We start from the raw sequence: 13,946 nt of genomic DNA, 5'->3' as shown, positions 1-13,946 counted from the left end.
GGAAGGCTCTGTGGATAGTGTTTCATTAAATCTAGACTAAGAATTATTTTGGTGATTGGACTTAGAAGAATTTATAGCTCTGAGAAGGTTTATTATTTTGCTGGAATTATACATTAGTCTCCTGATATGTCAAAATTTCTTAATTCCATTCCTTAGCTCAGATCTAAACACTAGCTGTCCACCCCTCCACCATAATTAAGTTCCCTACCACACACCATTTTCTCTTTTCATTTAGCAATTCCTTGTTCTTTTATAAAAAAATTTTTATTAAAGTATAGTTGATTTATAATGTTGTCTTTTTTGTATTCTTTTCCATTATCATGTATTATAGGATACTAAATATAGCTATCTGTGATATACAGTAAGACCTTGTTGCTTATATATCCACATACTATCTTCTTTTCAGGCTTCTCTTGAAAGAATGTATCATTCTCCTAAACCATCTATATCAATACAAATCCTATAATTTTATACACACACACACAGACAGACCATTTTGTTTAGGCTTTACATGATGATTAATAGATATAATTAACAATCAATATTTGTTATTTTATAGCCATATACAATTTCTTCCTTAAAGAGTGAAGGGAAAAATATACAAGTGCAAAATGGCTTTTTTGGGGAAATATTCCACGTAGTTTTCTGTGTTGGTGAGGTAAATACTTTGAAGTGAGAACGTCTTTTTAATTCTGTCTCATATTCCATCTCTAGGTCTCCTCAGCTGTATTATGAAATTAAAGATTCCAGAAAACAGGTGACATGCTCTGAAAGAGGTTATGGTCTCTCCCTGGAAGCAAGAAAACTGCAAAAAATGTATCTATAACCACTCCAACCAGATATGCTGCACCCCAACAAGACACAGCTCCATCCTTCTTCCTTTCTTCTGTTGGGGATTCCAGGGCTGGAAGACGTGCACATCTGGATCGGCTTCCCCTTCCTTGCAGTCTATCTAATAGCTCTCCTGGGAAACATTACCATCCTGTTCGTGATCCAGACTGAACGCAGCCTCCACCAACCTATGTTTTACTTCCTGGCCATGTTGGCCTTCACTGACCTTGGCCTGTCCACAGCCACCATCCCAAAGATGCTGGGCATCTTCTGGTTCAATCTCAAGGAGATTGTGTTTGGTGCTTGCATCACACAGATGTACACAATTCACATATGCACTGGCCTGGAGTCTGTGGTGCTGACAGTCATGGCCATAGACCGATACATTGCCATCTGCAACCCCCTGGGGTATAGCATGGTCCTCACCAGTAAGGTAATAGCTATCCTTGGAATAGTCATCATATTTAGGACTTTGGTATTTGTGACTCCATTTATCTTCCTTATCCTGAGACTGCCTTTCTGTGAAGTCCGGATCATCCCCCACACCTATTGTGAACACATGGGTTTGGCAAAATTGTCTTGTGCCAGTATTAGGGTCAATGTTATCTATGGCTTGATTGCTTTCTCTGTGGGATACATTGATCTTTCTGTGATTGGATTTTCATATGTCCAGATCCTCAGAGCAGTCTTCCACCTCCCGTCCTGGGATGCACGGCTCAAGGCACTCAGCACCTGTGGATCCCATGTCTGCGTCATGTTGGCCTTCTACCTGCCAGCACTCTTCTCCTTCATGACCCACCGCTTTGGCCACAATGTCCCTCACTGCATCCACATACTTCTGGCCAATCTATACGTGGTTGTACCTCCTGCCCTTAACCCTATCATCTATGGGGTCAGGACAAAGCAGATAAGAGAACGAGTACTTAGGATGCTCAACCCAAAAAGCTATTGATGTTTAGCCCCAAGGAAATCTTCCATGATCATCAGTTCAGTTCAGTTCAGCCACTCAGTCGTGTCTGACTCTTTGCAACCCAGTGAATCACAGCATGCCAGGCCTCCCTGTCCATCACCAACTCCCAGAGTTCACTCAGATTCATGTCCATCGAGTCTATGATGCCATCCAGCCATCTCATCCTCTGTTGTCCCTTTCTCCTCCTGCCCCCAATCCCTCCCAGCATCAGAGTCTTTTCCAGTGAGTCAACTCTTCGCATGAGGTGGCCAAAGTACTGGAGTTTCAGCTTCAGCATCATTCCTTCCAAAGAAATCCCAGGGCTGATCTCCTTCAGAATGGACTGGTTGGATCTCCTTGCAGTCCAAGGGACTCTCAAGAGTCTTCTCCAACACCACAGTTCAAAAGCATCAATTCTTCAGCACTCAACCTTCTTCACAGTCCAACTCTCACATCCATACATGACCACAGGAAAAACCATAGCCTTGACTAGACGGACCTTAGTTGGCAAAGTAATGTCTCTGCTTTTGAATATGCTATCTAGGTTGGTCATACCTTTTCTTCCAAGGAGTAAGTGTCTTTTAATTTCATGGCTGCAGTCACCATCTGCAGTGATTTTGGAGCCCCCAAAAATAAAGTCTGACACTGTTTTCACTGTTTCCCCATCTATTTCCCATAAAGTGATGGGACCAGATGCCATGATCTTCATTTTCTGAATGTTGAGCTTTAAGCCAACTTTTTCACTCTCCTCTTTCACTTTCATCAAGAGGCTTTTTAGTTCCTCTTCACCATCAGTGGGATAATAATAAGATCAAAGCAATAGTAAACACTGGAAATATTTTCATTAAACTCCTCTGGCATTTCCACACAAGCCAGTCACACTGCTTTTTTGCCCATCAGTCATAATCTGTATATTCCCATTGGAAGGCATAGCTCAAAGATTCCAAAATAATCACTCTACTTTTTGCCACAGGAAAAGTACATCAAAAATTCTCACACTGAAATCCCACTGATGCTACAAAATTTCTAAATGGAAGAAAAGGTTTGGAAAAGTCATGCCCCCGGTACCTTCAATAATTTTATTTCTTATGGTCTTGTTATTCACAGGTCAGAAGCTGGAGTTCATGACTATAAGAATGATGAATTTCATGAAAGTCAAGCAGGACACAGTGGTAAGGGACATATATGAGTCATGAGATTCAGGTTTAAACTCAGGCTTTATCGTTGACTGGAAGGTTTACCTGAGTTTGTCACTTAGAGCTCTTTGAGTGTCAGTATACTCGCTGATAAAATAACTGGAAAAAAAAAAAGCTGTTGTAAACATCTTTGCAGCTTCTATGAACAAAGAAACAATGAAAATAAACACATGCGTTTCTGGTGTGGTTGTTACTTCTGGTGCATATAGATAAATTTACTAATTTCAATCCTACTCTACCGTCACTGATTCCAGCTGCAGATGACCCTGATGCTTGGGGGTCTGCAGGGACTCAACCCTGACCTTGGTCAAAGCCTAGTCAGAAGGCTATAATGCCTAAAGAGTTAAGAGTGCTTTCTCTGGGCTTGAGGACTCAGTGAAACTACATGCCCTACAGTCCTGATTAGGGCATGAGGCAGAATGGTTAGCTGTAGGGAAGAATGCACGAGAGTGGCTACTAACATAAAGTCATTCCCATCTGAGTATGGAAGCTAGACAGTATAACTGATTTTTTGGGTATTCTAGGAACTGCAGAAACATTTAGTTGGCTTCTAATTGGAAATGGGACCCTGGTTAAAATTCAAGAGAGAGTGAGCAAGGAATAAACAGAGAATGGGACTACAGTAATGCAAACAAAGAGAGGTGGGGAACTTAAAAAAAAAAATGATACTCTTTATAAATTTATAAAATAAAATGACCAAATGATCAGTCTCTACATAGAAATTATAATATTGACACAAACAAGATTTTAAAAGACTAAACAGATCAAAATGATGAAGGGAGATGATAAAAAAGGTTATTGCAGATTTTCATCCAAGTACGATGGTGTGTGTGCTCAGTCTGATCCAACTCTTTGCTACCCCTTGGCTCCTCTGTCTATGGGATTTTCTAGGCAAGAATACTGAAGTGGGTTGCCACTTCCTTCTCCAGGGGATCTTCCCTACCCAGGGACTGAACCCACATCTCCTGCATTGCAGGTGGATTCTTTACCACTGAGCCATCAGGGAAGCCCCGGTAAGATGGTAAGAAGCCATGATAACTTATCATATGTTTTGCATATTAATACTATATTAACTCTTTTGCAATATTAACAAATTTGCAAATCTTTCAAAATCATTTAGAAAATTAATGTTATTCTGATGACAAAATCAGAAAATAGAGAAGAAAATACAGAGTCTTTAAATCAACGCAAATAGCAACACAATTATGAGAAATTTGACTCAAAGTCAGTGTTCACAGGGATAAATACTACCAATTTGTTGTAAGGATTTGTAAGGGATGTAGGATTCCATATACCAGTTGTCATTCCTCATGATAACTAGCACAATTTTGGCACATGAAGGGGCTTAGAAAACATTTCTTTACTTACAATACTGAAGTGTATAAATGTAGAGTTGACAAATAGTGTCTACAATGGATCTCTAGTTCTACAGAAGTCAGTCCCTAAATGTGAGTGTCTTTGTGCTCTGGTTCTAAGCCGAGAGGTTAAAAAGGACCACAGATTCTCATAGAATTGTCAAAACCAGGGAAGGTGGTTCAAGAAACTGGAAAAAATGGTCCTAAGACAAGGTTTAGGGTGACTCTACATACAGGTAAAGGGAATGGGAATAGGGGGCCAGGATTACTCTAAGAACCAGGTCTTAAAGGGCAGATCCAACACTGCCAAGATGTTTCAATAATATTAAAAAAAAAAAAAAAGTCCTCTTAGCACAGTCTTAGTTGGCCAGATTTAGTATTAACTAAATGTATTTTAAATTGTAGACTGTAGTTGTTTTTGTCAATTTAACTGGGAAAATCTATGAAGAGTCGCTTTGCTATTATAGTCTATGGTTCAGCTATTCTGGAAGAAGTTGTATTAAGAAACAGAGACGGGTAAGATGGGACCTATCAAAGCCACTCACTTCACTCCATGGTTTGCAGGTTTGTCATATTTGCATGAGAAATTTACATGAGCAACACAGATCCTTTCGAGAAATAAAGATCTGAAACCATTGAACAGTACTGAGAAACAAGAGAAAATTTTAATCAAGATCCAGTAGCAAGAGAGAGCAACAGGTTACCTGGGAATTAAATATCTAGAGGAAAACAGAATCTATCTAGTGACCAAGACTCAAAACAAACAGCTAAATATTGTTGAGGAAATAAAACTATGCATTCCATATATCATAAAGTGGAGTTTGAAAGCCTCTTAGTACATCTGATGCTATATTTTGCTTATGATATATTCCAAGCATGTGAGTGCTAATGATGACAACTGTGACCTCAGAGACCGAGAGTGGGACATCAAGACAGGGAATCTGGGAGTCTAAACAGCATTTGTTGTTGTTTGGTCGGTTGCTCAGTCATGTCTGACTCTTTGCAACCCCATGGACTGCAGCATGCCAGGCTTCCCTGTCCTTCACCATATGTTGGATCGTGCTCAAACTCATGTCCATTGAATCGGTGATGTCATCCAACCATCTCATCCTCTATCCTCCGCGTTTCCTCCTACCAATCTTCCCCAGCATCAGGGTCTTTTCTGATGACTCAGCTCTTCACATCAGGTGGCTAAAGTATTAGAGCTTCATCATTAGTCCTTTTAATGAATATTCAGGATGGATTTCCTTTAAGACTGACTAGTTTGATCTCCTTGCTGTCCAAGGGACTCTCAAGAGTCTTCTCCAACACCACAATCCAAAAGCATCAATTCTTTGGTGCTCAGTCTTCTTTATGGTCCAACTCTCATATCCATACATGACTACTGGAAAAACCATAGTTTTGACTAGACAGACCTTTGCTGACAAAGTAATGTCTCTGCTTTTTAATATGCTGCCTAGGTTTTTCAAAGTTTTTTTTTTTTTTTCCAAAAGGCAAGCGTCTTTTAATTTCATGACTGCAGTCACCATCTGCAGCAGTTTTGGAGACCAAGAAAATAAAGTCTGTCACAGCTTCCATGGTCTCCCCATCTATTTACCATAAAGTGATAGGACCAGATGCCATGATTTTAGTTTCCTTGAATGTTGAGTTTTAAGCCAGCCTTTTCACTCTCCTCTTTCACTTTCAACAAGAGGTTCTTTAATGCCTCTTCACTTTCTGCTATAAGGATGATGTAATCAATATATCTGAAGTTATTGATATTTTCCCTAGCAATCTTGATTCCGGCTTGTACTTCATCCAGCCCAGCATTTCACCTAATGTACACTGCATATAAGTACCAATACAGTATTGTAAAGTAAAATAAAGTAAAAATTAAAATTAAAAAAAAAAGAAGCAAGGTGACAACATTCAACCTTGATGTACTCCTTTCCCAGTTTGAAACCAGTCCATCGTTCCATGTTCAGTTCTAACTATTGCTTCTTGACCTGCATATAGATTTCTCAGGAGGCAGGTCAGGTGGTCTGGTATTCCCATCTCTTAGAATTTGCCACAGTTCATTGTGATCTACACAGTCAAAGGCTGTAGTGTAGGCAATGAAGCAGAAATAGATATTTTTCTGGAATTCTCTTGCTTTTTCTATGATCTAACAGATGTTGACAATTTGATCTCTGGTTCCTCTGCCTTTTCTAAATCCAGCTGAACATTTGGAAGTACTCAGTTCATGTACTGATAAAGCCTCACATAGAGAATTTTGAGCATTACTTTGCTAACATGTGAGATGAGTGCAGTTGTGTGGTAGTTTGAACATTCATTGGCATTGCCTTTTTTGGGTTTGGAATGAAAACTGACCTTTTCCAGTCCTGAAGCCACTGCTGAGTTTTCCAAATTTGCTGGCATATTGAGTGTAGCACTTTAACAGTATCATCTTTTAAGATTTGAAATAGCTCAACAGGAATTCCATCACCTCCTCTAGCTCTGTTCATAATGATACTTCCTAAGACCCACTTGACTTCACATTCCAGAATGTCTGGCTCTAGATGAGTGATCACACCATCATGGTTATCTGGGTCATTAAGACCTCTTTTGTAAAGTCCCTCTGTGTATTCTTGCCACCTTTTCTTAATACCTTCTGCTTCTGTTAAGTCCATATCATTTCCGTCCTTTATTGTGCCCTGAAAGATGATGCTGTGAAAGTGCTGCACTCAATATGCCAGCAAATTTGGAAAACTCAGCAGTGGCCACAAGACTGGAGGTCAGTTTTCATTCCAATTCCAAAGAAAGGCAATGCCAAAGAATGCTCAAACTACCACACAATTGCACTCATTTCACATGCTAGTAAAGTAATGCTCAAAATTCTCCAAGCCAGACTTCAGCAACACATGAACCGTGAACTCCCTGAGGTTCAAGCTGGTTTTAGAAAAGGCAGAAGAACCAGAGATCAAATTGCCAACATCCACTGGATCATGGAAAAAGTAAGAGAGTTCCAGAAAAACATCTATTTCTGCTGTATTGACTATGCAAAAGCCTTTGACTGTGTGGATCACAATAAACTGTGGAAAATTCTGAAAGAGATAGGAATACCAGACCACCTGACCTGCCTCTTGAGAAACCTATATGCAGGTCAGGAAGCAACAGTTAGAACTGGACATGGAACAACAGACTGATTCCAAATGTCAAGGCTGTATATTGTCACCCTGCTTATTTAACTTACATGCAGAGTATATCATGAGAAACGCTGGACTGGAGGAAACACAAGCTGGAATCAAGATTGCTGGGAGAAATATCAATAATCTCAGATATGCAGATGATACCACCCTTATGGCAGAAAGTGAAGAGAAGCTAAAAAGCCTCTTGATGAAAGTGAAAGAGGAGGGTGAAAAAGTTGGCTTAAGGCTCAACAGTCAGAAAACGAAGATCATGGCATCTGGCCCCATCACTTCATGGGAAACAGATGGGGAAACAGTGGAAACAGTGTCAGACTTTATTTTGGGGGGCTCCAAAATCACTGCAGATAGTGATTGCAGCCATGAAATTAAAAGACACTTACTCCTTGGAAGGAAAGTTATGACCAACCTAGATAGCATATTCAAAAGCAGAGACATTACTTTGCCAACTAACGTCGGTCTAGTCAAGGCTATGGTTTTTCCTGTGGTCATGTATGGATGTGAGAGTTGGACTGTGAAGAAGGCTGAGTGCCGAAGAATTGATGCTTTTGAACTGCGGTGTTGGAGAAGACTCTTGAGGGTCCCTTGGACTGCAAGGAGATCCAACCAGTCCATTCTGAAGGAGATCAGCCCTGGGATTTCTTTGGAAGGAATGATGCTAAAGCTGAAACTCCCGTATTTTGGCCACCTCATGCGAAGAGTTGACTCATTGGAAAAGACTCTGATGCTGGGAAGGAGTGGGGGCAGGAGGAGAAGGGGCCGACAGAGGATGAGATGGCTGGATGGCATCACTGACTCGATGGACGTGAGTCTGGGTGAACTCCAGGAGTTGGTGGTGGACAGGGAGGCCTGGCGTGCTGTGATTCATGGGGTCGCAAAGAGTCGGGCACGACTGAGTGACTGAACTGAACTGAACTGAACTGATTGTGCTCATCTTTGCATGAAATATTCCCTTGGCATCTCTAATTTTCTTGCAGAGGTCTTTCTAGTCTTTCCCATTCTATTGCTTTCCTCTATTTCTTTCACTGATCTCTTAAGAAGGCTTTCTTATCTCTCCTTGCTATTCTTTGAAACTCTGAATTCTGATGAGTATATCTTTCCTTTTCTCCTTTGCCTTTCGCTTGTCTTCTTTTCTCAGCTATTTGTAAGGCCTCCTCGGGCAGCCATTTTGCCTTTTTGTACTTCTTGGAGACGGTTTTGGTCACTGCCTCCTGTAAAATATTATAAACCTCCATCCATCATTCTTCAGCCACTCTGTCTCTCAGATCATGTCCTTTGAAGCTATTTGTCACTTCCACTGCATAATTGCAAGGGATTTGATTTAGGTCATACCTGACTGGCCTAGTGGTTTTCCCTACTTTATTCAATTCAAGCCTGAATTTTGCAATAAGCAGTTTACGATCTGCGCCACAATCAGCTCCCAGTTTTGTTTTTGCTGACTATATATTGTTTCTCCATTTTGCCTGTAAAAAACATAATCATCTGGTTTTGATATTGACAATCTGTTGATGTCCATGTGCAGAGTCATCTCTCGTGTTGTTGAAGGAAGGTGTTTGCTATGACCAGTGCGTTCTCTTGGCAAAATTCTGTTAGCCTTTGCACTGCTTCATTTTGTATTCCAAGGCCAAACTTGCCTGTTGCTCCAGGTATCTCTTGACTTCCTACTTTTGCATTCCAATCACCTATGATGAAAAGAACATCAGTTTTTGGTGTTAGTTCTAGAAGATCTGGTAGGTCTTCATAGACCCATTCAACTTTAGCTTCTTTGTACTAGTGGTTGGGGCATAAACTTGGATTACTGTGATATTGAGTGGTTTGTCTTGGAAACAAACAGAGATCAGTCTGTCATTTTTGAGACTGCACCCAAGTATTGCATTTTGGACTCTTTTGCTGACTATGATGGCTACTCCATTTCTTCTAAGGGATTCTTACCCACAGTTGTGTATGTAATGGTCATCTTTATTAAATTTGCCCATTCTGGTCCATTTTAGTTCACTGATTCCTAAAATGTCGATATTCACTCTTGCCGTCTCCTGTTTGACCACTTCCAATTTACTTTGATTCATGGACCTAACACTCCAGGTTCCTAAGCAACATTGTCCTTTATAGCATCAGACTACTTTTACCACCAGACACACTCACACTTTGGCTCAGCTTCTTCATTCCTTCTGGAGCTATTTCTCCACTCTTCTCCAGTAGCATATTGGGCACCTACCAACCAGAGGAGTTCGTCTTTCAGTGTCAAATCTTTTTGTCTTTTCATACTGTTCATGGGGTTTTCAAGGCAAGAATGCTGAAGTGTTTTGCCATTCCCTTCTCCAGTGGACCACGTTTTGTCAGAACTCTCCAAAAGGACCCATCAAAGGCTTCATTGCTGGCAACTCAACAGTGTCTCCTTGTGGCTATTAACCAGAATAGCAACACTGGAGTGATTCCACTTAAGTCTGTTTGGTGTTTGAAAGGAGACTGACAACTTTGAAATTAAAATTTCTGGGATCTCCAACAGTAGGGGAAGGACTGTGGATAGCTTAAAGAAGAAAATACTGTACTTCATGATCAAGCCAATGGGAATTTTAATGATTCATTTAAAAAATAAAAGATACATATGACAATTTATACTCTGATTTCCTTTTCTCCTTTGACATTGAAAAGTCAATATCAAATCAATGACATGAGTCAAGTATTCATAAATAGAATATATCTCAGCATTTTATAAGATGTTACATTAGCAATATTTGACTAGAGGCTATACATAAAAATAACATTTATTCATTTTTCAACTAAAAAAATATTTATCAAGTGTGCCATATGTATGATTCACAAAATAGTGGTTAGTACAGACAGTTACCAAGAAAAAAGCTACTTTAAGAAAGCTTATGTTCAAAACAGCCCATGACTTATCATTATTTCCAACCTTGCCAATTAGGCAATTAAGCAAAATGATAAATTCCTAATGATCATTTAATTAATAGTGGCCAGAGTCAAGAGCGAGTTAAGCACATCTGCTACATAAATAAATCTGCTTTTCCTATTACATTTTTGAAGAGTGAGTTGAATTGTTAGACTTCAGCTGGATGGTTTTGCAGTTTTGTGGACTTTTTCATGGTCCATATTATAAATAGCAAAGGCAGACCACTGTATAACCAAACATATAGTGAATTGCTCAGTGTAAGTAAAGTTGATTTCTCCATCAAAGATATCACAGTAACTTAACACACTTAACAATTTCAGTTTATTCTCATCCACTTACCATTCCAATACGTGTGGCCTTTGTTTCACGTCAGCATTTAGAGACCCACGCTTCTTTGATTAGTTGACTCCTTCATGTTCTAATCCCTTACAGACTGCCACTGGTGCTTCTAAATATGTCAGGCAAATAAACTGGGAGAGTGAGCAGGATTTTGTAAGATATTTTAGGGATTCAATTTAAGAGAGATTTACACCATTTTTTCTGTCATTCCCTTGGCCAGAATCTTTACATAAATCTAGCTGGAGAGGGCTGGTGACTAAATATTTATTTCTTAAGAGAAATAAGGTCAAACTAGTCAATCCTAAAAGAAATCAACCCTGAATATTCATTGGAAGGACTGATGCTGAAGTTCCAATATTTTGGTCACCTGTTTCAAAGAGCAGGCTCATTGGAAAAGAGTGTGAGGCTGGGAAAGCTTGAGGGTGAGAGGAGAATGGGGCAGCAGAGCATGAGATGATTGGATGGGATTACTGATTCAATGGATAGGGATTTGAGTGGACTCTGGGAGATGGTGGAGGACAAGAAAGCCTAGTGTGCTGCACTCCATGGGGTTCCAAAGAGTTAGATGTTATTTAGTCACAAACAGTTAGTGACTGAATAACAATAAGAAAAGTGATATGAGAGACCCTCACAGGTAAAGCATATATAACCTCTTCCCAAATGAGACTACCAGAACCCTCACCTAGGCACTGTATTCTCAGAGTCCAAGGTCTCCAGGGGTGTGTGGTCATCTCCATCAGGTCCTGATGTAGTCCCTCTTGGATGAGTCATCTTCCTCCTCCTACCATATATCTAATAGTGGGGCATAAACCAAAAAGATTCCCAGTTGAACTGAAGCGTGCAATACATTTAGCAGGAACTTGTCAGTGGTAATTCTGAAGTGCTTTGAGGCAGGCACTGCAATACTTTTATCTCCTAACAGTTGGGTAAGTTCTCTTGACCTCCCACTTTATATCATTCTGGGAGAAACTCTCCTGGCCATTGCTTTCATGTCCTTTTTCTGCATCTGTGGGGTTGTGTCTTCTTTAATGTTCCCCCACTGCCTTATATGAAGCAGGCAGTGGAAAATGTGACTTATTTTGCAGATACTGCATTTGGAGACTGCTTTGTGTCTGTCAAGTATTAAAATCAATGATTATTTTATTTATTTATTTATTTATTTATTTATTTATTTATTTATTACTTTACAACACTGTTTTGGTTTTGTCATACATCAACATGAATCCGCCATAGGTGTACATAAGTTCCCACTCCTTAACTCCCCTCCCACCTCCCTCCCCATACCATCCCTCTGGGTTATCCCAGTGCACCAGCCCCAAGCATCCTGTATCCTGCATTGAACCTAGACTGGCGATTCGTTTCTTATATGATATTATACATGTTTCAATGCCATTCTCCAAAATCATCCCACCCTCTCCCTCTCCCACAGAGTCAAAAAGTCTGTTCTATACATCTGCATCTCTTTTGCTGTCTCACATACAGGGTTATCGTTACCATCTTTCTAAATTCCATATATATGTGTTAGTATACTGTATTGGTGTTTTTCTTTCTGGCTTACTTCACTCTGTATAATCAGCTCCAGTTTCATCCACCTCATTAGAACTGATTCAAATGTATTTTTTTTGATGGCTGAGTAATACTCCATTGTGTTTTAATTTTTAATCAAAAACTTTTTAAAAGTCTATATCATGTTCCTTTAGCAATCCCCTTAAAAATTTAACAAGATTTTTCTTAGGTAAACTTTCTTTCCTTTTTTATGTATTTTTGCTTTTCCCAAGCAACTGCTTTTATACGTAATGGTGTCTATCTAAGGCTATCAGACTTGAGAGGACAGCAATTCACATAATCTAGTCTTTTCTCAGGGTCATTTTCTATGAGTCTTTGCATTCTAAATCTTTCTCTTAACCTTTGACTTCCCAAGTACTAGGAACATTCTTCAAGACTTTATATTTACAAACTATCTAGCGTGATCTTCTTGGAAACCAGCTAAATTTCTGTTAAGCTCATTTATTACTCATAACAACTTATCAAATTAAATCAACAACTGCAAACACACACTATTATTTTGAATTCTTTAAACCTTTCCCCTAGAATTACCAACTTGTGTGTGTGTGTGTGTGTGTGTGTGTGTTCAGTCAGGCATGTCACTCAGGCATGTTCAACTCTTTGTACCCCATAGACTGTGGCCCAACAGGCTTCTCTGTCTATGGTATTTTCCAGGCAAGAATACTGGAGTGGGTTGCCAGTTCCTTCTCCAGGATATCTTCCCAACCCAGGGATCAAATCCATGTCTTTTCCACCTCCTGTACTGACCAGCAGATTCTTTACCACAGCACCATAACTTAACAGCTGTCAAAACAAACAATTCCAACTTAGCAGTGGATTAGCACAATGCAATTTTATACTTTTTAATGACATCGAATTCAGTGTATGTAAAAGGTGAAAGCTCTCTTCCTTCCAATCATTCAGGGTCCTAACCTTGTTCACTGTGTGGTTCCACTATTTCCTATGGGTTTATGTCTTCCAGTGAATTATCTGCAATGAGCCAGAGGAGGAGGAAGAGATAGAATGCAGAGGACATCAAGGAGGTTGTAAAAGCCATTCCTGGAAGAGGTGCATGTCATTCCCTTGCCCAGACTGAGTCATAAAGCCCCGCACAACTGCAAGTATGAGCTTCCCAGTTTGCTCAGTGGATAAAGAATCTTCCTATAATGCAGGAGACACAGGACAGAAGGGTTCGATTCCTGGGTCAGGGAGATCCCTTGGAGGAGGGCATGGCAACCCACTCCAGTATTCTTGCCTGGAGTATCCCATGGACAGAGGAGCTTGGTGGGCTAGAGTCCATAGGGTTGCAAAGAGTCAGATGCAACTGAGCACACGTGCAACAGCAAGTATGCCTGGAAAATGTAAATTTACTTGTATTTAGGAGGAAAAAGAACTCTGCTTGGAAACGTTAGCCTTGTCTCTGTCATTTATATACACTGATTGCCAAGCTAAAATCCAACCATGGCGTGAAAATGGTGAGAAGCGGTAGGAGAACCTCCAATACGTCTATGGCTCGCTCTTCTGGTCTCACTGAGACACTGTCTGTCCTACAGCCTGATCTACTTCTTGATTACTTTCTCCAGATGCTTCATTAAATAATCCCTCATGTTTATTTTAGACAAAAGAGAGAGAAGCAGAGGGACACATTTAGATCCC

General features: G+C 40.0%; 1 protein-coding gene across 1 annotated transcript; it reads left to right on the top strand.

The window, feature by feature from the left end:
* The first annotated feature begins 841 nt into the window (after positions 1–841).
* On the top strand, positions 842–1,783 carry LOC138092572 (olfactory receptor 52E5). Its single transcript, XM_068988615.1, has one exon. The coding sequence runs from the start codon at positions 842–844 to the stop codon at positions 1,781–1,783; it is 942 nt and encodes a 313-aa protein (XP_068844716.1).
* Positions 1,784–13,946: the final 12,163 nt, after the last annotated feature.

This window comes from Capricornis sumatraensis, chromosome 16 (assembly GCF_032405125.1).
Source record: "Capricornis sumatraensis isolate serow.1 chromosome 16, serow.2, whole genome shotgun sequence".
Taxonomy (NCBI): domain Eukaryota; kingdom Metazoa; phylum Chordata; class Mammalia; order Artiodactyla; family Bovidae; genus Capricornis; species Capricornis sumatraensis.
Note: the sequence above shows the minus strand (reverse complement) of the source record. Positions and strands in the feature narration are given on the sequence as shown.